At 40.1% G+C, this 22,902-nt stretch overlaps 1 protein-coding gene and 1 long non-coding RNA gene across 9 annotated transcripts in view; one reads left to right on the top strand and one right to left on the bottom strand.

Moving 5' to 3' along the window:
- birc6 (baculoviral IAP repeat containing 6) overlaps positions 1 to 22,902 on the top strand; it is an 84,881-nt gene that overhangs the window by 43,878 nt on the left and 18,101 nt on the right. For 6 of the 8 annotated variants that reach the window (XM_047603704.1, XM_047603710.1, XM_047603707.1 and 3 more), the window contains exons 60-65: positions 4,163 to 4,386; positions 5,424 to 5,787; positions 7,012 to 7,229; positions 8,474 to 8,638; positions 8,837 to 9,008; positions 22,658 to 22,880. In XM_047603704.1, the coding sequence (XP_047459660.1) occupies positions 4,163 to 4,386; positions 5,424 to 5,787; positions 7,012 to 7,229; positions 8,474 to 8,638; positions 8,837 to 9,008; positions 22,658 to 22,880 (1,366 nt within the window). The remainder of the gene's footprint in view (positions 1 to 4,162; positions 4,387 to 5,423; positions 5,788 to 7,011; positions 7,230 to 8,473; positions 8,639 to 8,836; positions 9,009 to 22,657; positions 22,881 to 22,902) is intronic. The other 2 variants (XM_047603708.1, XM_047603709.1) reach the window with 1 other exon arrangement.
- On the bottom strand, positions 12,109 to 15,029 carry LOC125019167. Its single transcript, XR_007114038.1, has 2 exons — positions 14,021 to 15,029; positions 12,109 to 13,288 (listed from the first exon to the last, which is right to left on the bottom strand). It is a non-coding gene; the product is annotated as an uncharacterized LOC125019167 (long non-coding RNA).

A 22,902-nucleotide genomic window follows, 5' to 3' on the forward strand; every position in this document is an offset into this window, starting at 1 on the left:
AAGAGTGGCTTGACACACGGAATGCGACAGCTGAATCCCATGTCTTTCATGCGTCTCTTCGTGGTGGTTCTTGAAGCGCTGACTCCAGCTGCAGTCCACTCTTTGTGGATCTCCCCCACATTTTTGAATGGGTTTATCGTCACAATTCTCTGCAGGGTGCGGTTATCCCTAGAGCTTGTACACTTTTTTCTACCACATTTTTTCCGTCCCTTCGCCTGTCTGTTAATGTGCTTGGACACAGAGCTCTGCGAACAGCCAGCTTCTTTAGCAATCAACTTTTGTGTCTTGCCCTCCTTGTACAAGGTGTCAATGGTCGTCTTTTGGACAACTGTTAAGTCAGAAGTCTTCCCCATGATTGTGGAGCCTTCAGAACAAGACTGAGGAACCTTTTAAAGGCCTTTGCAGGTGTTTTGAGTTAATCAGCTGATTAGTGTGGCACCAGGTGTCTTCTATATTGAGCCTTTTCAGAATATTCTAATTTTCTGAGATACTGAATTTGGTGTTTTCATTAGCTGTCAGTTGTAATAATAAAAATGAAAATGAATAAACACTTGAAATATATCACTGTGTGGAAGGAAAGTATACAGTATACAAGTTTCACCTTTTGAATGGAATTACTGAAATAATTCAACTTTTTGATGATATTCTAATTTACTGGCCAGCACCTGTATATAACCAAAATCATGTGAATAGAAAGTACAGGTGCTTTCTAAATGTGTAGTGCTGCACCACAAATACAGTTTTTATTAATGTCTCCTACATCAAGATTTAATGGAGTTGTACTTGGATCTGGGCCTTGTTCACATCATCTGGGACTTTTCTTCAACAGCACTGAAAGAAGAAAGGCTTTGAAGTTTAAAAGCTCTTGGAGTGTTTTTGAGAGCAAACTGTTCACTTGCAGACGCACTTCTACTTAACTTAGCAGCCCTCAGAGATTTAAAGCTGCTTTCATGCAGTTTTCATACATATTAGATTAGTAGCATTCATGTCTGACATGATACAGGTTAATTTACACCAGTGACGCTGTACTGAGTATTGTTTCTTCCTTTCTATTTTCATTTGCAACCATTTTTATGGAGTATCTTTTCCAGTGAGTAGTATGATAAAATGGACACTGTTACTGAGGGACGACAGTTCGTCCATAGAAGTGGTGACTCTAGGACTCTTCATATTTAGCTATTCAATTTTGCAGACTCATGAGTCTGCATCTGCAGAATATGCAGTCATGCGGAGATACCTTTTTCCACTTACAACATGCTTCCTTTACGCTGTCTTTATAGTGCCACTGTGTATGCTGGAGATGTATGATAAAGGTATTCAGCCTTTTTGTCAGGATCTTGGATAGAGTCCATGTTTATATAGTCCCACATTAAGCCAGAACCACAGATTCTGTCTGTATTAATACTGGATGTGGCTGGGGGGTCTGGCTCTGGTTTCTATGAAGCACCTTATAATATAATATAATATAATATAATATAATATAATATAATATAATATAATAATTTCATGGTATTAAAATATGAGTCATTTTAATTGAATATGGTGACATTTCCATTGATACTTACCAATGGATGGTGGAAAGGAACAATTTAACTTTTCTTTTTCTTTTCTTTTTTTTCTTTTTACATAAGGCTCTGCCAGTCATACAACAGTTAAACCTAATTATATTCATAGGAGCAGAGCAAGTAAGCACATGTTCACATCTACTGCAGTGCTTATATAAGATGGAATTTAGGCTCAGTCATATACTTCAGCTTCTTTCTTTATAGGCTCCAAGAAGAAGCCCTAGTTATTTTTCAACCTTGGCAATTCCCAAAATGAGCAACCACTTCCCTTCAAGAGAACTCAAATAAACTCTCCTATTATTAAATGTGCCAACTGTCCAGATACTAGCCACTTGTTGGGATCAGACAGTATCTTTATTTCTTCTTCTTTGTGCTTGCTGAATTCAAACAGCCCCATTACAGCTGTAGAGATTAGATACCCAGCAGTACAGAAATGCTTAACAAATAACCCAGATTTGTGTTCCAGTGGAGTCTCTCCCTGGTACAGACTCATCAGAGATTTTTATTTATTTATTTAAAGTGAATTTGCTGCTTGTTGAATTCCAGTTGTTGAAAGTTAAATAAAAACAAGAATAAATTCATTTTTTAAGTATAATGATGTACATTCAGCAGAAGGCTACATGTTGAACAGAAGTGAAAGATTGCCTGTGGCATTGATTGAAATATTTAGCCATCATTAGTGTCTGGCTGTTCGTCCATCTATGGCTAAACTGAATACTCTAACGATTATGGTCTATAATGATCTATAATGAGGAGTCCTCCTATCTATTAATGTATGGTGATTGTCTAGTCACACCCCCAGGACAAAGTTTGTTGAATCTTTGGTTTCATCCAGGGGTGTTTCTAGCAAAAAGTCAAACTGTAGTCAAACTACAATAAAGATATTCCCAACTCTTAGATAGGCCAGTAAGATGCCACAGACTATTGCACTTCATGAGCAAGACAGGCTACAGTAAAAAATAAAACATCTTAAGTTGAGCCACTCATGCAAGTTGAACTGATGAATTAAAAAAAACTAAAATATAAGGAAAACAGCAAACCTCTATACGTCAGTAAATAAAACGGATATGGAGTGTTTATAAAATGTTTACTTAAATGAAAACAAAACAATACTAAAATAATGCTTACTTAACATCGCAGTCTTACACTTACCAGCATAACACCTAATGTACTTAACATAGAACACATATTCACAGTGTATTGTCCTCAAAGTGTCTGCTTCCTGGCTTTTTTTTTTTTTTATTTGCAAAGTCATCAATTGCCCATCTCATGGCTGATGCTGATTAAGTAAGTGAGGCCATCCTGTCCCATGGGCGACCCTTGGTAGGTTTTAATGAGCTTCAGCTTTGATGAGTTCCTCTCTGCTGAGGCCACAGTCACAGGCAGAGTGCAGGCGATTCTCAGGCCAACCCACAGTTTTGATACAGTTCCTCCAAGAGTTTTTTGTGACTGCTCAAGAGCAGTCCTGTCTTCAGAAGGAAATTGAGCAGCATACCAAATGTGGCTCTCAACTAGTGTTTCAAACCTATCCTTAAGGATTCAGTGGCTGTCAGTGACTACGTTAAAGACTGTTGCTTCAAGTGGCTGGATCAGCATAATCATAACTATTATTCACTGCACAGTGTCCAGTCAACAAAAAAAACAACAAAAAAAGACTTTAAATGTTAATGTTTATCATCAACTAAAAAGTGTGAAATTGAGAAAAGTCCACCTGAGCTAGATAAAGTCATCCTCAGCTGAAACTGACAGCAGTGCTGCTCCTGACGAGAGTGTCTGGCTCTTGCTGTGGTCGAGTACCTATATTCAGTGCCAGTGTGAAAAAGGTAGACCTTTGGTAGTTTTGATAAAAACTGCTTCCTTCTCTGTCGCCTTCTCCTCTTCTCTGCTCCACTGGGGTCACTCCACTTCATTTTTCTCAAAACTGCACCAACAAGTTTGATTTGCTACCATCTTCCTCCACATTCGCAGTAACATGATTAGGCATTTTAATGTATTTGTAAGCATGTGTATTAAGACTAAATCAATAATAATTGCTTTAATCAAAATAAATTAATCAGTTTTTATGAGACATTTGGGGCCCCTGGAAATCTCTGACCCCTGTGACACACTTCCCGGTCTGGTGTAGTTTCCTGTCCTGGTGAACACCCACATGTCTGTACACCTTTAGCATCACCACCACCTCTTCACTAATGGAAAGAGGAGAAATTGTCCCGAATCTCCTGAAGTTCAGCTGCAGATGGCTCAACACTCATTTGGCCTCATTGTCACTTCAACACCCTCTTCATGTCATCCATGGGTGCTTTGATGTCTTTTGTGACCCAGGGCTCATACTCCTCACTTTTAGAAAAAAAAAAAGCTCTTGTAAGGCAACATATTGATTGACTTATTAAAATTTCCATGCACAATCTATTCATTAAAGAAATTAAAACGGCACTCCCCTATTATATATGCTGTATACATGCCATACTCCCATACTTGCCATTGAAGACAAACTAATTTCATGACATTTTCCTCATAGTTGAATTGAGGTTATAAACAAACTAACTTTTAATATTTACAAGTGCCTAAGATCCAGACAGTGCATGAACATACAATAGGTCCTCTCTATGCTCTCCTTGCAGTGGATCACTGTGACATGCTCAGCAGCTGTCCTGAGGATGAACCAATGACGGTTAGTGAAGAATGCCTGGATGCCGCCACTGATGAGTCCTTGTTGGAAACCAATCCCATCCAGTCACCTCTGCAGGTCTTTGCCGGCATGGGCGGCCTGGCCCTCATCGCAGAGAGGCTACCCATGCTCTACCCTGATGTCATTCAGCAGGTGAGACTCACAGCCTGTGTAGGTGCAATGACTGTACAGTACTAGAAACTAAACATAAAGAATGCATGTATCAGTCTTAGAAATATGGTATTCAAAAATCATGGTACAATACAGAACAGTAAAGCACAGATAAACCACAAGAAACAGAAATCACTGCCTCAGACATAAACATAGTTTGGCCATTTTTCTCACTAGTTAAAATTGCTCTCAATTCACTTATAGAGTTTGTACCTAAATTAGTTGTTTCTTTTAACACATAATTAATGCAAGCAGATTATGTTATGACGACCTTAGTTCAAATGTAGTGACAAATTAGGAAGTGATGGTAAGCATGAGCAGCGTTTAAAGCACAACTTTAAGTGCAGGCTTTGATAAAACGAACTGGAAAAAAATATCATTTAAAACAGAAAACAATAAAAATAATTCTGTTTAATAATAAATTTCATTTAATAATTAGTTTGTAAACTCAGACCTTACTGAAAACTGTCAATTTTTTTTTATCATTTTACATGGCAACTTTTTTTTATATATATATAATTATGTCACAAATATATTTGCGAAGCACACGTTCCTTAAAATGCAGACTGTTTTAAGAATGAATGTGAACAGTTTTAATATTCAGCAAACCAAATATCTTTGGGTTTAGAAATGCTGGTCAACTAAAACATATTTTAATATCTCAGCTTGGGCTTTCAGAAAAAAAGGATTAAGCATACTTTTACATGTTATAGCTTCATCAGTACCTGTTTGACACCGACATGGAGTCCAAAGAGTGTCAAGGATTAGAGCATATACTTATCAGTCCTGGCCTTTGAAGACCAGGTGATGGTTGAGAGGTCTGCAAAACCTAACAATAAACCTTCAGTGCTGTGGAGGATGTTTTTAAATCCCTTTCTCCTCGTTATTACATTCACTGTAACCAGAGAAGCCAGCAGCCTTCACTCTCAAATTTGCCACATCATGACAGTGCAAAGTTACCGCTCTTTTAAATTCCCCAGTCAGCATTGTCTTGTACTTTGCGCTCTCACCTTTGCTAGAACTCTCTACTCCTGGATGGTCATTCACAGGTCAGCGCCCCAGTGGTGCCGTCAGCCACACAGGAGAAGCCCAAAGACAGTGACCAGTTTGAGTGGGTGACCATTGAACAGTCCGGAGAGCTGGTGTATGAGGCGCCAGAGTCCATCGCTGCTGAGCCACCACCCATCAACAAGCAGCATTCCCAGTCGTCTTCATCGTCATCATCCTCGGTGCAGACCATGTCCCCCATCCCTGCCCACTCGCTGGCAGCCTTTGGCCTGTTTCTACGCCTGCCGGGCTACGCTGAAGTGCTGCTGAAGGAGAGGAAGCATGCCCAGTGTCTGCTGCGCCTGGTGCTGGGTGTCACAGACGATGGAGAAGGCAGTAAGTGTAGAAGCATTTCACAGTTGCAAACACTGACATTTCAGTGAGGTCCTTTAAAAACCTTTAAAGCCTTTAAAATGGAATCCTCAATTTTTGACAAACATATGTACTGACCCACACAGTTCTACACCCCCTATTCTTGTGTGTGTTTTGTCTGTTTTACTGACATCATTCACTTCTCGTCAGTAAAATGGTATTTGTGAATCTCATGCACGTCTAACCCTGGGGATCCACTGAAAGCATACGTGTTGCATACGTGTTTCAGCGCCTTTAACACCCACACCCTGCCACAACAAGGCCTGTCTTTTAGCACAGCATCTAGCACTGCGGCTGGACCGGTTCACGAGATCACGCAAGGATTCAAACATTGCATGATAATCGATGTCGAGTTGCGTGCATTTAAAGAGAACAATAGTCAAACAAAACTCTTACTTGCCTGTCTGACCTGTGTCTCACGTGTTGCTGTGTCAGCAGCAGGATACTTGACCAATAACAGGGTGCTTGAAAACTGCATGACTATAAGATGGCAAGTATGAAGGGCAATAAAGCAACAATCTAGAATGGTTTAAGAAACTTAGATGGAGAAAAAAAAACTGCCTGTAGGAGTCAATACGTCATGTTGATGCTTCAAAGTAAAAGACTGCGGTGGTGTGCTATGGTATTTTATTTAGAAAATCACCCAGATCCGCTATGTTTACCAACGATGGACTTCCTGTCTGAACGATTCGATCTGCTCGTATTGACGTGGTTTCCAGCGTCAAGCGGGAAAAATAGAACAGTCGTCTATATTTAGTGGCACTGCTGCATGCCTCATGCAAACACTCACAATGACTTGAACCGTGATCCACTGGAGAGCCGCGACCACGCCATGTATGCGGTGCAGACGCATCGGATGGAAATCTGGTGTTTGAATGATAGTGTTTTATGAACTATCTATGAAATTTAATGTGCATTCCCTGAATGCTAAAAAAGTGTCAGTTGTTGATCATCAGTTATAATAAAACAGCCTTCAGTTCCATTTTCAGAAGACTCTTGTCTTGTTATCGCTATGTGTAATATAAATTGCACTGTTGCAACTTTTGTGGTCAAACTTATCAATTTGACCTTAGAATTGTATGTTATCTTGATTTTAAAATGACAAACATATTAAATACCAACAAATCAGAACCTGTGCAAAGTTGTTATTGTTTCCTGATTTAGATATCTGCGTCAACATCCCCTTAGGTCACATCCTGCAGTCTCCATCAGCTAACGTATTGCCCACGCTGCCATTCCATGTCCTACGAGCCTTGTTCAGCAGCACTCCTCTGACCACTGATGACGGCGTGCTACTGCGGCGCATGGCTCTGGAGATCGGTGCTATCCATCTCATCCTGGCCTGTCTGTCAGCTCTAAGCCACCATGCTCCTCGCAATCCCAACGCTAGCACCAGCGTCTCAGAGGTATTCTGATTGTGACACATTCTGGTTCTGTAAGCCGAGTAGAAATGCCTTGTACTTCTTACATATTACATAGAGAGACTTTAAGGAGACACACACTTCATTTTATTTTAATCAAATAATATTTATATGCTGTCCCCCTGTATTTGCATTTGTGGATTTTATTGACTGTTAGATGCATAGATAGATACTTGAACCTTTTACACCCTGACATTTAATAGAATGTTCTGACATCACACCACAAATTGTGCTATCACTTTGCCCGAATGAGTGTTGCTATTATTAAAAATATAAAAATGCTATTATTAATGACTCTCTGCCTGGCTGGCCTTCACTCAAGGCTTAGTTCATGCCTCACCTGCATCTCCTCCTGCAAAGTGAGCCACTGACAAGTTACTTAATTGTTCCTAGTGAATGCTGAGAGAGAGAGAAAAAGGGTGTCAGTGATTTGTCCGTTGTTTTATTGATACCATTAGGGTAAGAAGCGAGGAATGGGGCTTATTGTGAATAGAGAGTGACTCTTAAACTCCCCTTGACCGTCCTCATCTATTGAGCTATTTACAGGGTCTTAGTGGATATCAATAAAAAGAGGAGGAGTATGGGTAATTAAAGGCGGACTTGTTTGTGGGAGTGTGCATGACCTAGAGTAGGGTATAGTGCTGATATGAACATTGCACTATTAAGTAGGAAAATCAATAGTATTTATGCATATTGGGCTCCCACTGATCTTTGTGAAATTACAAATCAGTTACAAAATTAATAGAAATAGCCTTCTATCCGTACATTTCCAGCAACTATTTTAAGTCCTATTTATTGGCCTAATTCTAATGTTCTTTAAGAACAAATCTGATGGGGCACCAGATAAAAAAAAAAAAACTTCTACTTTTCATCTCTGTTCATTAAATACTGGCCAATTTTACTATTGTAGGCGTTCAACAGTTGGAATAGACTGATTGTAGTTGTAATAGTCTGGCTTTGAAAGGGGAAGATCACTCTCCAGCTAAGCAGCTCTTAGCTAAGACATATACAGCGTCTTAGGGGACAGAGAGAAGCAACCTTCTGAAGTGGCATCAAAAAACTGAGTAATTCCCCCTTGAACAGTCATTCCCTGATCAGTGATGGTGTTCGGTGCTGAATCTTTTCATTAGTGAAGGGGAAAAGTGTGATCAGTTTCGTTTGAAATATGAATTATATGATAGTTGTACTTGTATATATTGAAGTTATTCATCCTATGTTTGTGTATGCAGCCCCAGATTTCCAGTTGTCACGGTGGGGGGACCAGCGAGGAGCAGCAGCTGTACTGGGCTAAAGGAACTGGTTTTGGTACTGGATCTACAGCATCGGGCTGGGACGTAGAACAGGCCCTGACCAAACAACGGCTAGAAGAGGAGCATGTCACCTGTCTACTCCAGGTAAACCACCAATCACTGTTACATGTTACATTACATGTTGTTGATTTTATGTAGTGCCATCTGAAAGCGGAGACATTGTGTGATATTAAAGTTAGTTAATTGCATTTTCCTCTTCCTCTCCACACTAGATTTCATATCTTCAACACAGAAATCAGAAATCCTAAAAAGGATGCTCATACCACCATTTTTGTTCACTAGGTCTTGGCTAGCTACATCAACCCAGCAGGCTCCAGCAGCTGCCATAGTGTTGATGCCTCTTCTGCAGACAACAGGGGCCACAACAGCTCAGCACTGCCAGCAGTGCTGCAGGAGCTGCTGAGCCAATCTTGCCTCATCCCTGCGATGTCCTCCTACCTGCGCAATGATTCAGGTAAGCCTTGACTGCAGTTTGGAGTTTTCTACCAGAATGAAACATAACTTGCACTCCTGACAGAAAAAGATGGAACACTACTCTAAATTAATTTTCTTATGATCAGACCTTTGGTATGAGACATGAACAAGCTATTTACCGCAGTCAAGCTCACTACTACAGCTTTCTCTTTTTTTGGCATGGAACATGGCAATGGTAGAAGACCAAAGAAATAAATGGTCTTTGGAGAGCAAGGCTTTGTAGAAAATGAAATGGCACCTTAAAGTTGGTGTCGTACTTTGGAAATTATGTGTTAAATGTTAAGCTGGTTTAATTGGCGTGGTGTGGCTGGATACCGGCTGTATCGTGGAGACACTATGGTAATCGCTTGTTCCTTCAGTCTGCCTTTTCAGTCAGACTCCTGGGCGAGAAATGCGCTTCAAGGAAAACCATCAGTTAACAGTGGTCTGCAGCACTGTTTAGGTCAGGCTGGTCGTTGCTTATATCCTGCCCCAGTTCCTTGGGGAGCTTACTTGTTATTACTGCTGGATTGACCTTTTGTAGTCTGGTCTCAGTCATGCTTGAAATGGCTCTTTTTACTTGCTATGTGGTTGACAGTCCCTGTCACTCTTAAACCACAGATTGAGCAAAGTGCCAGCAAACTGCAAATAGCATTACTTTAGTTCACAGGTCCCCAAATGCTGGTTCCCTGAGCAGCATGGGGCCTCAAAGCAATTGCTACCGAGCTGTAGCTGATTCTGCAAAAGCTCTGAATGAAAGCTCATTGTGCTTTCAAACAGTCCTGGTGTTCTTGAAATTCAGAATAGTAAATTCCACTGACCAGCTTGTGACAATGCAGTGTTCTGCTGGGAAACTTCTGGCTTTTTGTCTACTCTCAGGAATACCATATGTTTTGAGAATTTTTCTGGAAAATTCAGAAGGGTATAACATTGTTGACGATGATCTGCTACAGCTGTAACGAACCTGAGGCAAATTCCAAACTCAGCTGTAACCCAGAGAACAAACGACAGACTGGACTTAATTTGTTCAGACCCCTTTTTGTTTTTGGGTTGGATAGATTTCATCAGGTAAGAGACATAAGCGTTTTGACTTCAGTGCTTCTGCCTTCCTATTTCCATTGTGTGCTGTTGATTATCAGCCTAGAGGCAGTTACATTTACAACAGACCATGTACCACCTCTTTATGCCTGATGTTGCTGGGTGTTTGAGTTTTCAGGAATGTCACCCCTGGTCTCATAATTGAATAACAGCTAATAAAAAGCATTATGAGTGTCTTTATTGCTCTTAATTGTCTGGTAAATGCCTCTAATAAACAGAAATGTATGTGTTTTTTTGTGGGATTTTATACATTTCTAGCTCATTGTTTGATTAGGTGTTGCTACATGCTCTATGCAACGCATAGATTTTATAGCTACATATTTTCTTTCCAAACTTGCACATTTGCAAAGCACATACTAGCCGAAACTGCGGTGCGCAAGTGGAAGTTGGAGGTTCTGTTAAAGAGCAATGTCCCAGGAGGACTTAACAGTCAATAAATATCAGAGGACTGCCTTTAATGAACAGCTGGGAAAGGTGAGAGGCCTCCTGTTTGTTTGAGGTTGTTGTTCTGTTCTGTTCTGTTATTGCACTGTAAGACAAAAGAACGATATCATCAGTGAATGTTTTAACAGTCACAGAAGTCACAAATCGCAGTACAGTTTAGGTCGGGGCTAAATGAACAAAAACCTTGATTTCAGATCAAAATGAAAGGATTATTTTTATTTCTGTTATTATCACATGGTTGCAGAATATCAGATAAATATATACTCGAAGCAGGTTATATTTGTCCTGTACTTGTGGTTTTCATACTTATATTTCACTAGAGAGCAGTTCATATTTTAATGGCAACTTGAACAGAAAAATGTGTTCAATAATTTTCCATGTCATTCAGTTGATTTTCATTTGAAAACAGTGCAGAACTAACATGCATGTACATGCATATGAGTTACACTGTGAACTTATTGGTCCTAGACTGAGCAGTTGCTGATAATTGGGGGAAGCCTTGGACTACAAGGTGCGTGGTGTGGCTGTCAGCTACTCCAAGTGTCCTCACTGTTCTATGCGTGCAATTAGATTCTGAACACAGAACACATTTCTTGTATATGTACTTGTCCAGTAAAACTGATTTATCTTTCCATTTGTTAATTATGGAGAGAAAGCTAGAGTCCAAGACAATAGGCTAGGTTCCATGAAGTTTAAAGGTGTGTTGGCTAGGCTGAGCCGAGGGTGGCATCTCAATCACTGAATTGAGCTTAACCCCCGCCCTAATGCATGTCACCAGCACAAATGATGGCACTTATTTTCAAGAAATTTTGGTTTCATTTTAGTACAGAAAGAGGAACACTTTGTTTGGACTGTAATGAAGACTGCAACCTATGGATGAAGGAACCATATCAAGCTTTGCCATTTACTTGACTATGCTATTTCTGTTCTTTATTTTATTACTTGTGGGCTGATTTAGGAAAGCTGTTGTTTCCTATATTCCGCCATTGTTGAGCATGATTTAACTTCAGAGGCTAGAGCCAATTGTATTTGAAAATTCTTATTTTTGCTGCTTGCACTGAATATAAACTTGGTTTAATATTCCCCTCCCCTTAATATAATGGGAGGGGAAACACTGATAACCTGGCGCTCAGTCACAGGAAACTATTAGTGAGAGGTACTATCATTCAATGTCACCACAGTCCTAATTTAACTTGGCTGAAGACCAAATTTCTTGTTCATTTTGTTGAACACCTCAATCTTCTTGATAGCAGTTTTTGTATATTGCACTAAGCAATGCCAATCAGGAAATGGTTGTTTTGATCCATGGGTCATGTTGAGTGGACATGAGCATAGTGTTGGAGGATAATTAGAATATGACTGTTGTACAAAGGTACTTGTACTTGATGTTTCATTATTCCAGATATGGCCGTTTTTAACCGATGGCCTTTTCTGTATTGTTGGACTCTGTGTGCTTATGCCACTCAAATTTAATAAGTCTCATTTTCTCCCCCACGTACTTTGTCCCTTCACACACACTCATTGGGGGTCGCCACAGATAAGGCAAGAGGCTGTCCTTATTGGTATGCTGTGATGTTTATTGTTCGAATGTCCCCTATTGCACAAGACATCTAGACTTTGTTCAAATATTTATAAAAGGGGTTTTAAATAAATAAAGATGAACAAACAAATGAAGAGAATCCCACCCTCAGTCTCACACATTTTAAAAGGTAGACAGAGATTCAGGAAAAGAGAGCAGAGGTCCAGTTTCAAGTAAACAAGCTTCATGGTTTAATTACAATGTTCTTGCTATTTAATTTCTTGCAGTTGAGACATATCTGTTTTCTATAAAAATATAATTTTCTTAAAGTAGCATTTCTAGAAAACCATCCTCAACCCGATGTCATATAGAATAGAATATATTTTGTTAAAATGGAATGTGTTGATGCTTGAGAAAGGATGTGAAACAGCGAATTTTGTAGGAAATGACAGTACAGCACATTCCTGGGGAAGGATGGTTTACAGGGTCCCTGAAGCTGTAACAGTTTTGTCCCTGAAGACTGATTGGAGGACAACAGTGTCTCCAAAGCAGCTTCCTATCATTGGTTTTACAGGTTCTGTTTTTAATCATGTTGCTTAAAAGCAGGTAGCAATTGCAACCCCTCAACTTTAAAATTACGTAAAAATTATACATGTATTTGCCACTGACTTCATTTATACAGTTATGCCAGAAGTCCAAGAAAATCAGAGCAAGTTTGTACTTCCTATCAGGCCACTGGGGGAGCGAGTCTGGAGCTGGAGCTTTGCTGGAGTTCATCTGGCGTCATTCTGTTTATGCCATGTCTTCCAGCCTGTGTTATCTCCCTGACCCATGGCTGTGCTTTGCTAATATGGCTTCGTTGTCTTCTTTCCTAGCCAGTATGTCCAGTTTCTTCCTCCTCTCTCTACAGAAGATATTCATGTCAGAGTCCTTTCCAAACACGTGTTGCTTTCTAATTAACCAGCCGTTCGAAAGTCTTCTCTGATGTTGTTTATTTTTTTAGAAATCCTTTATTTTATCTTTTGGGTACTTCACAGTGTGGTGTAGATATAAACAAAAACTATTACAAATAGGTTAAGGAACGTGCCAATGATGCCTAGCAAGGCCAAGATGGACTCCTCTTGCTCCTCCTTAACCTCCAGTGCCTGCACGTCGTCAAGCGTGATTACTGTGGTGCCCATGATCCTGGTGTTCACCTAACCTGTCAAGGGGACACTTATCTGGAATAAAAGGAAATTACAAAGACAATGTGAGATAAACTGAAAGCAACAGCAGACCACATTAGCAATATGTTTGCTTCTCACATAGATTAGTTGTGCTTCTTTTATCCTTCTCATGCTAATCTGACATTTTTTTCACAAAATTCATCTAAAACAGCTGTGGGTAAAGATGGCCCCACTAACATAATCCCACTACCAGAGCAACATCAGCCTTGAATTGAACCAAACAATGATTACGCAGAATGGAGAGAAGATTAGTCTTTGAACACCAGTGTTTATTAGCTGCCACAGCTTTAAGCTGAGCTCCGTGACAACTTTGAGCTTGATGCCAGAACTTCCTCAGCCTCATCCTTGGATTATCTCCATTGGAAATGTTAAACTGGCAACAGTAACACTCAATAATGCTTATATAATATATAATAAATATAATATAATACCTCTACATCCTCTTTTTATATGCTGTTAATACTTAACCACCCACCCCCTCGTCTTTCTAAGTTGTTGTTCTGTGAGTAATTCCCATATTCCCCATGGAGCAGTCTTAGAAGCTAAGGATAAGAAGGTGGGGACAATGTCATGTCTTGGAGAGAGCGAAAAGGTAAACAGGACCATTCTGTCCTTGGCCACATATGTGAAAGGAATCACATTGCTCATTCTCCTTTCAAATATCGGCATGTCTCTAAAATCAAATTCAGTCAATTAATAGTGTAGTACAATGAGAAAGAAGCTTACCCTTAGGTGTGAGACGGCATCATCCAGCATGCCTTTTGAGTCTGCACAGGAATACCGCAGCTTAAAGAGCTTTCTATGTGTGAAGAACTAGGAGGGAGGAAGAGAGGCAGGGTATGTCGGCACAGTTCTAGTGCCAGTGAGCAACAGATCTAGTGACGAAGAGACAAATAGAAGCCAGTGGTGTTGTAAAGGATTTGCGATGCTTCCAGTTAAAACCTCCTTGTGTTACTTCTCAGTCCTCCAGTCTATGGCATCACCTGTCAGGTTCAGCAACCTCTCACCCCCTCAACTTCCCCTTTGATTAAGTTTGTCTTTACAGTGTTTTTTTTTGTTTGTTTGTGTTTTTAAATCAGCTGGTTTGCATTGCTGCTGCTAAAGGGCTAGAAGCTTCTGTTAGGGGGGTGAGGATAAATCCATCATTTCCTCCCTCTTGCCTTCCCACCATTTCTACTCTTCGTCTCTCTCTCTTGAGTTCCCTGTCACTGTTTGGATGAAACTCCTTCACCTCCCTCAACAGCTTAGCAAAGTCTACGCTGCTTTTTACTTCTTTGGGAGTCAGTGCAATTAGTGCCTTTCAAAAAAGCCCCTCGCCCATCAGTGAAGCTCCGATATCGACACTGTCTCCATGATGGGCTGGCTGATAATCTCTCAGTGACTTCCAGCCTCCACCAAATTTGGTAAGAGAAGACAGCTCTCCGTCTTAGATGAGCCTAGCAAGTGATATTCCAGAAAAGCAGGAAAAGCTGTAAAATCCCATGGAGCAGATGTCTGTAGCGAGGAAAAGGCAGCAAGAGTGGCAGACGGTTGCTATGACACTGTGAATCTGCACCTACCACTGGTGAGCAGTGTTACGATAGGTCTCAAACACCAGTTAGTTACCGTGGGAAGACTGTGCATTGCATAACAAAGCAGAATGATGGCGAGAAAGGGAGGACCGATTCTGATGGCCTTGGCAATGAAGAAGAAGGAGAGAGAGAGAGAGAGAGAGAGAGAGAGAGAGGAGAGAGAGAGAGAGAGGAGAGAGAGAGGAGAGAGGAGAGGGAGAGGGAGAGGGAGAGGGAGGGAGAGAGAGGGAGAGAGAGGGAGAGAGATGGAGAGAGAGAGAGAGAGAGAGATCACTCACCCTTACAGTTGTCTCCTCCTCTCCCACTGCTGCGGGGGCTGGTGGAATACGCACACACATGCACAGCGTTCACCTAAAAGACATGCAATAGCAAAAAGATAAAAAATACAAAACGTAGATGAATTCAGCCCTGCTGCACAGCCCTGTGAGTTCAGTTGAGCCCATCGTCAGCTGCTGTTATTCTGACAGACCTGCAGAGAGGGGAGGAGTGGAGGAGGAGGAGGCAACAATACGAGGCGTCTTGAAAATAAAGGATGGATGTGGAGTAGAGTGGAGAACAAAGAGGGATGCAATACTGAGATGTGGGGGTCTGTGTATGCGGTTAGATATTTATCTCTAATTAGTGGTTCTGAAACCAAGACAACATGACTGTGAGCAGTCTACTACTATGTTGTTTTCTCCCTGCACACCCTGGCATTTTATTTTCTAACACTACCCTGTGCACCCTGTGCTTCAGGGTAAGGTAAACTGCTTTGTCCTTCCTGTTTCTTCACTTGAGCAGATGTCCGCACATATGTACAATATATGTTTTGTTTTAAAGTTAACACAGGTGTTGCAACTATTGTTTTTGTGTTAACTTCTTAAGCTTTTTCTAAGTAGGGTTCAAATTTGTCTGCATAAACTTGCACACTTCATGGGGAACCATGTGAATTGTACTTATTCTGTGTCGTCGTTTTATTTCACCATGTACTGCACCTGCTACATATGGTTCAAGTGGCAATACAAAAAACTCTTGCCCTCTTCAAATCCATGATGTCTCAAACAGACTTTAATAGTTAATTACTGAAAATGTCAGACCGTCTGTTCATGCTTGATTTGATGGACACTTCAATGGTTTTTAGTTCTTCGTCTGCATGGCTGCATGGCTACAGCACTTGCACACATGCTCCAATGTGTATGAGTGAACAGATTTTGAGGTTGAAATCCAGAAATAAGAAGAAAATTTTTAAAAAAAAGTTGTTGTCATTTAAAAACAGATATGGTTTAATCGGCATGGTACTCTTTTGATGCTCTGTTAAACTATATGTACCATCTCAGCCTGGGCACCTGATATCCCTCTCACTGACAGCATAGCAGTCAATGTCACTATGACAATGCAGTACACTTCAGCTGTTAAAGAGAAAGCAACATGACAATGACATCAGCTGTTTTTTTTTTCATGTTAACTTGACTTTAAATTGAGTGACAAAGGCGATCTGCCAAATATGTAATTTAAACTTGTGTTTCTTTTAATGACAGCGGCCATTATAACAACATAACAATTATTTTAACTTTTAAACATTTCTTCTCACTTCCTTTGACATTTTTTTGCCCCGCTAACCACTGGTGGGAGTGTGCTCACCTGTGTGTGCGAGCATGTGTCTGTGTCAGAAAGTCGAATTTCGAATATAGCTCGATTTAGCTGTGCATGTAAATGCACTGAATGTAATCGTAGTGAAAACACTGGAAAGAGTGGTCTCAGTCCAGTGTTTGTTTATAGCATTTTTTGTCTGCATAGTTTAAAGTTTCAGTTTTTCAGTCCTCTCATCTTCAGGGGTAATAAAGCATTGCAGTTGATTTGTATAAGGTCATTAAAAACTCCATGCCATATCAATATACATATTGCTCGCTATCTGCTAGTTATGAATGCTGGCGCACTGAAGAAAATTTGACTTAGTTCAAATCCTAAGTTGACAGAGAAAAGATGTTTCTTCAAAACTATGGGTGTTTTGTACAGATGGTTCAAAACAATTTTTTTCCTGGGTCACAGTGACTTTTTACAGACAAAAGTTTTTGTTTCATAGATTTTTCCTACTTATTCTAACCCAGTTCATATGTCCACACAGAGTATGTCAGCCCAAAACTAAGTAACTTGAGTAGCTTGGTTGTTAACAGAGTTCTTTGTGCAAAGTATGCAGCTACAGTTCCTTCTATGGTTTGAAATGGCACAGAGCTCCAGGGTGCTTTTTTCAGGTTGTTTCACATTGTCTTGCATTGGTGCACATTATCTACTGTGTCCACTGAGGCAGACTGTGAGTATGCAGAGAGATGTCATAGTCTTACTGTTTCAGCTACTCTCTCCTCCGTTCTGTGCCCTAGAGGGGTCAGGAAGACCTAACACTGTCCAGCCATGAGCTTGAGTCATAGAATCAGCCACCCACTTGGTGTGACCTGCATGCTCAATGCCTTCTTCCCCTTAGGAAGTCAACACACACCCATCCCTTGTAGCAGCAACCAGCCCACACACCCACTCCCCTGCTCACCCCTAAGCAGAGACTCAGTGGTAGCCTCTTTAATGCTGTCTAGCCCGTTTTTATTGACCATAATGTTGAACAAGTAGCTAAATGGAGCATGAATCGTTTATGCAAGCCAGTGACCAAACTCATAGTCTCCATGGGTTTGTGATACCAGCATTACCAAGACACAGAGACATTAATGGTCACAAGAATGTCCACCACAGATGCTAACACACTGCATTTACAGTGTCTTATGGATAACACTGCAGAACAGTTACCTGTTTAGACTATCTAGCAGACAATTGCAAAAGCATTGAATATGCTTTATGTTTTTTCATGACCGACTAATTAATGTGACTAATATTTTTTTCTCATTTTAGCTATTTGGTATCATTTAACTATGACAAAAGTTGATTGTTATCGTTCAAATCTGGATCTGGATACTTTGCACACTATATTACTTCTGAACCATGATTTTGCATCATATTTAGTAATAAACAGCCGAGGGGTCTTCATTCATTCATCTAAACTGGTTCCCTTTTAAACCCCTCTGTCTGCTCTGCGGGGATGCCCCTCACCCATTGCACATCCATACTGAAATGCCAAACATCAGTCTGTCAGCCGTAATTACAGAAATCTTCCCATCTACACAAGGTATTGCAAGACAGAATAGGAACTAATTTGGATGAAAAGTAAGGCAGGAGACATGAGCTGACAACAGGGTTTGAGGGTTAATTAGAATTTTTATGTTTGGCATTTGATAGCGGTGCTTGATATACTGTGCTTGATTATCAGCACTGTTTCCAAGTTTGAAGGGCTTGTCCTTTTGTCAAAGACGAGATGTTTTCCACATGCAAGTAAAAAAGGAAGTCTGTGAGGTTATAAATAACATGTATTGTTTCTTTTTATTGTTTAGTACACAGTAAGGATGAACATAACTTAGAGATTTCTGTGTACATATTTCCTCAAGTCTGTGCCCCACGAAGTAGTATGGGATAATAATTATACATACAGTCAGGTCCATAAATACAGGGACATGGACACAGTTCTCCTCTTTTTGGCCCTAAACACCATCACGATGGATTTGAAATGAAACAAACAAGATGTGCTTTAACAACAGACTTTCAGCTTTACTTTGGGGGTATTTACATCCAATTCAGGTGAACGGTGTAGGAATTACAAGAGTTGGTGTATGTGCCTCCCACTTTTTAAGTAATGGGACAATCGGCTGCTCAGCTGTTCCACGGCCAGGTGTGTGTTACTCCATCATTATCCTTGTCTCCTATATATATATATGTATATATATATATATATATATGTGTGTATGTATATATGTATGTATGTATATATATATATATATATATGTATATATGTATAACTGATGATGTTTTTTTTTTTTATTTGATCTGTTGTATGTCTGTATCTATGACCAAAATAATCTGAACATTACTTTGTAGGCTGTATCTCTGTAGGCCAACTCCTTGTGTTTTTTTTCATGTTTTTCATTAGTAATAGTAGTAGTCATATATTTGTGTGTGTCTGTATCAAGCTGCATCCTGCTGGGGATGGCTGCTGCCATCAAGGAGTGTCATTCCTATTAGGTGGGAGAGCCTGGTCTGGTCTAGCTGGGTGCTACCTGTCTTTATAATAGTAATCTGATATTCTTACTTTAATATGTACGTCTCCATATCAGTAATTGTATTTCTCTGTGACCCATTATCCGATTTCTAATTTGGTGTGGCTGTTGATTTAGGACTACATGAGGCTACACTACATGGGTGAACAGGGAGACATTAGAGACCAAAATAAGTGCTCTTATTTCAGGCTGCCCTTACACTTGCCACACTAACTCATTGCAGGCACTCACGTTCATGTCCTCAGGCCTTTGTTAACTATTAATCAGCCTGAACATCAACCATGGCTACGCAGAGTCACCATCTCTGTATGGCCCTCAGAAGACCCTAAATTACACAGAATGAACGCCCACTATTCTTGCGCTATGATCACTGCTGGTCAGCACAACCAAGATAGTCTTAGCTATGATGGATGTCTAGCCTCTTTGGGATCCTTCTTTGTCCTTGCTGTTGGTTCTACACCACTGTTCAGGCCTTCATTTGGTGATGTAATTTGTAGAATGACAATATGTGGAGACAGAGAAACAGAGAGAGTTCATGGAATTACATAAAGTAAATAAAGTAAGTAAAGAGCGTAGTAAAGTTGATTTCTGACCTAAGAAAGGCTAAACACATTTCTAGTTAGTTTCAGTTAAACACTGAATTTACTCTACAGTATTTCAATATCACATGCTTCATTTGGTATAAACCTACATTTAGGTTAGAGAAGTGTTTGTAGATGTCCTGCCCCATTGCTGTGATTCTTTTTTGTCTGCTTGGGGTGTGCAAAGGGAGGAATTTAAGTTCAGTGTATCATCCAACATTTCCTTGTAACTTGTGAAGGTAGAGCAGAGCGTAGTATTAATCGAAAATGGGAGTGAGTTTGAAGGAAGTGTAGGCAGCTCATTGATATTGTGGCTCTGCATGGCTCCGCTCTTGGTTCGTACTGCACAGGTTCTGGCTTCAAACTTGCAAGACGACTCTGGGAAAATAGCAGAATTTGGGCCAGTGCAAGGGAGTGGTGACATGTTGTCCATATTTATACAATCAAGCACACAAAGGTCTCCTTTGTTCAGGCTCATACACACCAACTACCCAGATGTCTTCTCTGTGCAACAGTGATGTCAGAGAAAGTTAATGTTGATTCATGTTTATTGTCTTCAGCTCAAACATGAGCTGCTCAGTTCCACTCACACACCTGACCAGTCACTGCCTTATATTTCAGAGGTGTAATTCTATAACAATATGGACACACCAGTGAACATGGATTAATGTTTTTGGTAGCATAACCACCTATACTGTACCTATGCCATCAATGTGACGGAGGACTATAGATTGCACTTTACACACAATTGCTCAAAGTAATTACCCAGATATGTGTAGAATCTCATGTTTAGTGCCATCCAGAGACAATAGTTTAAGGATAAAAGAGGGGATTACAGCCCTGAGAGGTTAGTGGTATGCAGATGTTTGAAGGAGGACAGTAGGGAGTTAGGGATTTCAATATAAATGTAAAACAGTATGGGAACCTCAAACAAGAGCTGTTCTATTTATTTTCAGGCTGAAACTTCAAGGATACGCAAATACCTCCCCACTCGCCTAGATATCCCATAATGCCTTTTGCGCTGTCTCAACAAACTCTTGTATTTGATTGTCCTTAATCCAAATGCTACTTAACGTAATTGAAAAACAATAACTGAAAATGACAGTCATAACTCTCATTTATCAGTTTATTCTCACTGTGTTGTAGCATTGACATATGCCACCTTCTTTTAAGCACTTGTCTCTCTTCCTCTACATCATGATAACTTGTTATCATCAAGCACTGATAAGACTCCACCAAAAGTAGTTTTCAGCTGCACTAGAGCAAAGGTCTCAGGCCAGATCACCATAAATGGTACCACTGAGTATCCTGACCTGAAACTGCAATGTCTTACCAATATGTTGTGAATCAATGATCTGTTCTTATGGGGGAAGGGTATATAATTCTTCCAGACATGGTGGTGGAATAGTTGTTGTCTCAACATGAAGAATCTGGGTTGCACTATGCAGGCCAGCTGGGGCCTATTTTCTGCATTTGTCCACATAGTTAAAAACCACAGGTGTCAACATTATATGAGATTAATGCAGTTATATTCTTGTTATGTTATTGTTTCAGTGCGTTTTTGTGACCATCGCCGGCCTTCCCTGGAACCTAGTTTGTTGATCTGGGGCCTTTCTGAGTAGAGTTTGCATGTTAAACAGTAAATGTTTTGGTATATAGCATTTTTCTACCGTAGTGGTACCCAAAGCACTTTATAATGTGTGTCCTATTCTCATGCTCATTCACACACCAATTATGACAGAGCTGCCATGGAAGTTCACGAAGTGTCTTGTAAAAGGTTTCTTCTAAATTGCTGGTACAATTTCTAATTCAAATTGCTTATGCTGTCCACTCAGATTTGAATTTCGACTTTTACACAATGAAAGATATTAGAGAAAATGCATACCTGTTGGACAATTAAGACATTCTTCACAAACGACACCAGCACAGCTGTAGTTGACTGAAATCATGATAGTAACATGAGTTTATCTTCATAAACCATTTGCAACAATTCTTCAAAACAAAACACATTTTTGAGCTAAAATAGTTCATGATGTACATGTAGCATAGAGCTCCAGCTGACTCAGGATGCAGGACCTGGTTATTTCAGGCCTCAGTTGTGGGTAAGAAGTAGGAGTGGTGAGGTTTAGTTTGTGAATTTACAAAGGAATAAGGTGGGCTGCTCACCATCTCAAACACACCATACATATCTGACAATACCACAATCTTCCCATTTCTTTGCCTAGAATTTCTGGTTAATTTCACATTTTTTGTCTAAAATGACAACCCTAAGTTTTTTTCTAAATAAATACATTGATTTTTTTTTTTTTTTTCAGTTAAAATATATTTCAAAACCAATGATCCATTGGTTTAGAGTAGATTGACATTATTACTTTGGCTCATCTTTCTCTTGTTTCTACATCCTTGAAATGCTTTCAACTCAAGCTGCATTTTATTTTTTCCTATTACCAGAAATAAAATCATTAGTTTGCCACACAAAAAAACATTTTTCTACATTGTGCTTGCATTGTTGGAAAGCAGTGCAAAAATCCAGAATACATTGCTTTGGGCAGCTCACATTGTTACTTCTTTGTCATTTTCATTTTTACACCCAAATGTTGGATATTTGTGATGCGATGTGAAGACAGAAGAATTTAGAATTACAAATTTATTCAAGATCACTAAGAATTGTTAGGAGAAAACCTAGATTTTAAATAAACAAGAGAGGGTTCCTCCAAGTACAGTCAGCTCGTCAACAATGCACTTGATGCCGCTGGTGTCTGGCAGCTACATAAGCGACACCAGCATTTAAATAATAAGTAATAAAGTGTAACATAGCCTCTGGTCACAAATGGTGCGACTGAGGTGATTTAATTTGAGTACAGATTTTACTGCTCTGGTTAAATCAGGTACTTGATGTAATTTCTCCTCTGTAATCACTGAGGCTACTAATAGAGCAGTGTGTGTTTTCAGATTTTTTATGCTGCTGTCTGACTGAAATGTTGGCGATCTGTGAAGTTTTAAAGCTAGACCAAGATGTGTAGATTTTGTCCTGCAGTCTGTCCTGGGTCAGCAACGTTGTACCCTTCTTTTCTGCTATAGTTCTGGATATGGCACGCCATGTGCCTCTGTATCGGGCACTACTGGAGCTGCTGAGGGCCATTTCCACCAGCACAGCCCTGGTTCCCTTGCTGCTGCCTTTGTCTGGAGAACCAGGGCTCGATGAGGAAGAGGAGGATGAAGAGCATTCTGAGGGTCAGACCTCAGTTGGAATGCTACTGGCCAAGATGAAAATCTGTGTGGATACATACACCAATCGCCTCAGGTAAGACAAAAAAAATTAGTAG

The sequence above is a fragment of the Mugil cephalus genome, chromosome 13 (genome assembly GCF_022458985.1).
Source record: "Mugil cephalus isolate CIBA_MC_2020 chromosome 13, CIBA_Mcephalus_1.1, whole genome shotgun sequence".
Taxonomy (NCBI): domain Eukaryota; kingdom Metazoa; phylum Chordata; class Actinopteri; order Mugiliformes; family Mugilidae; genus Mugil; species Mugil cephalus.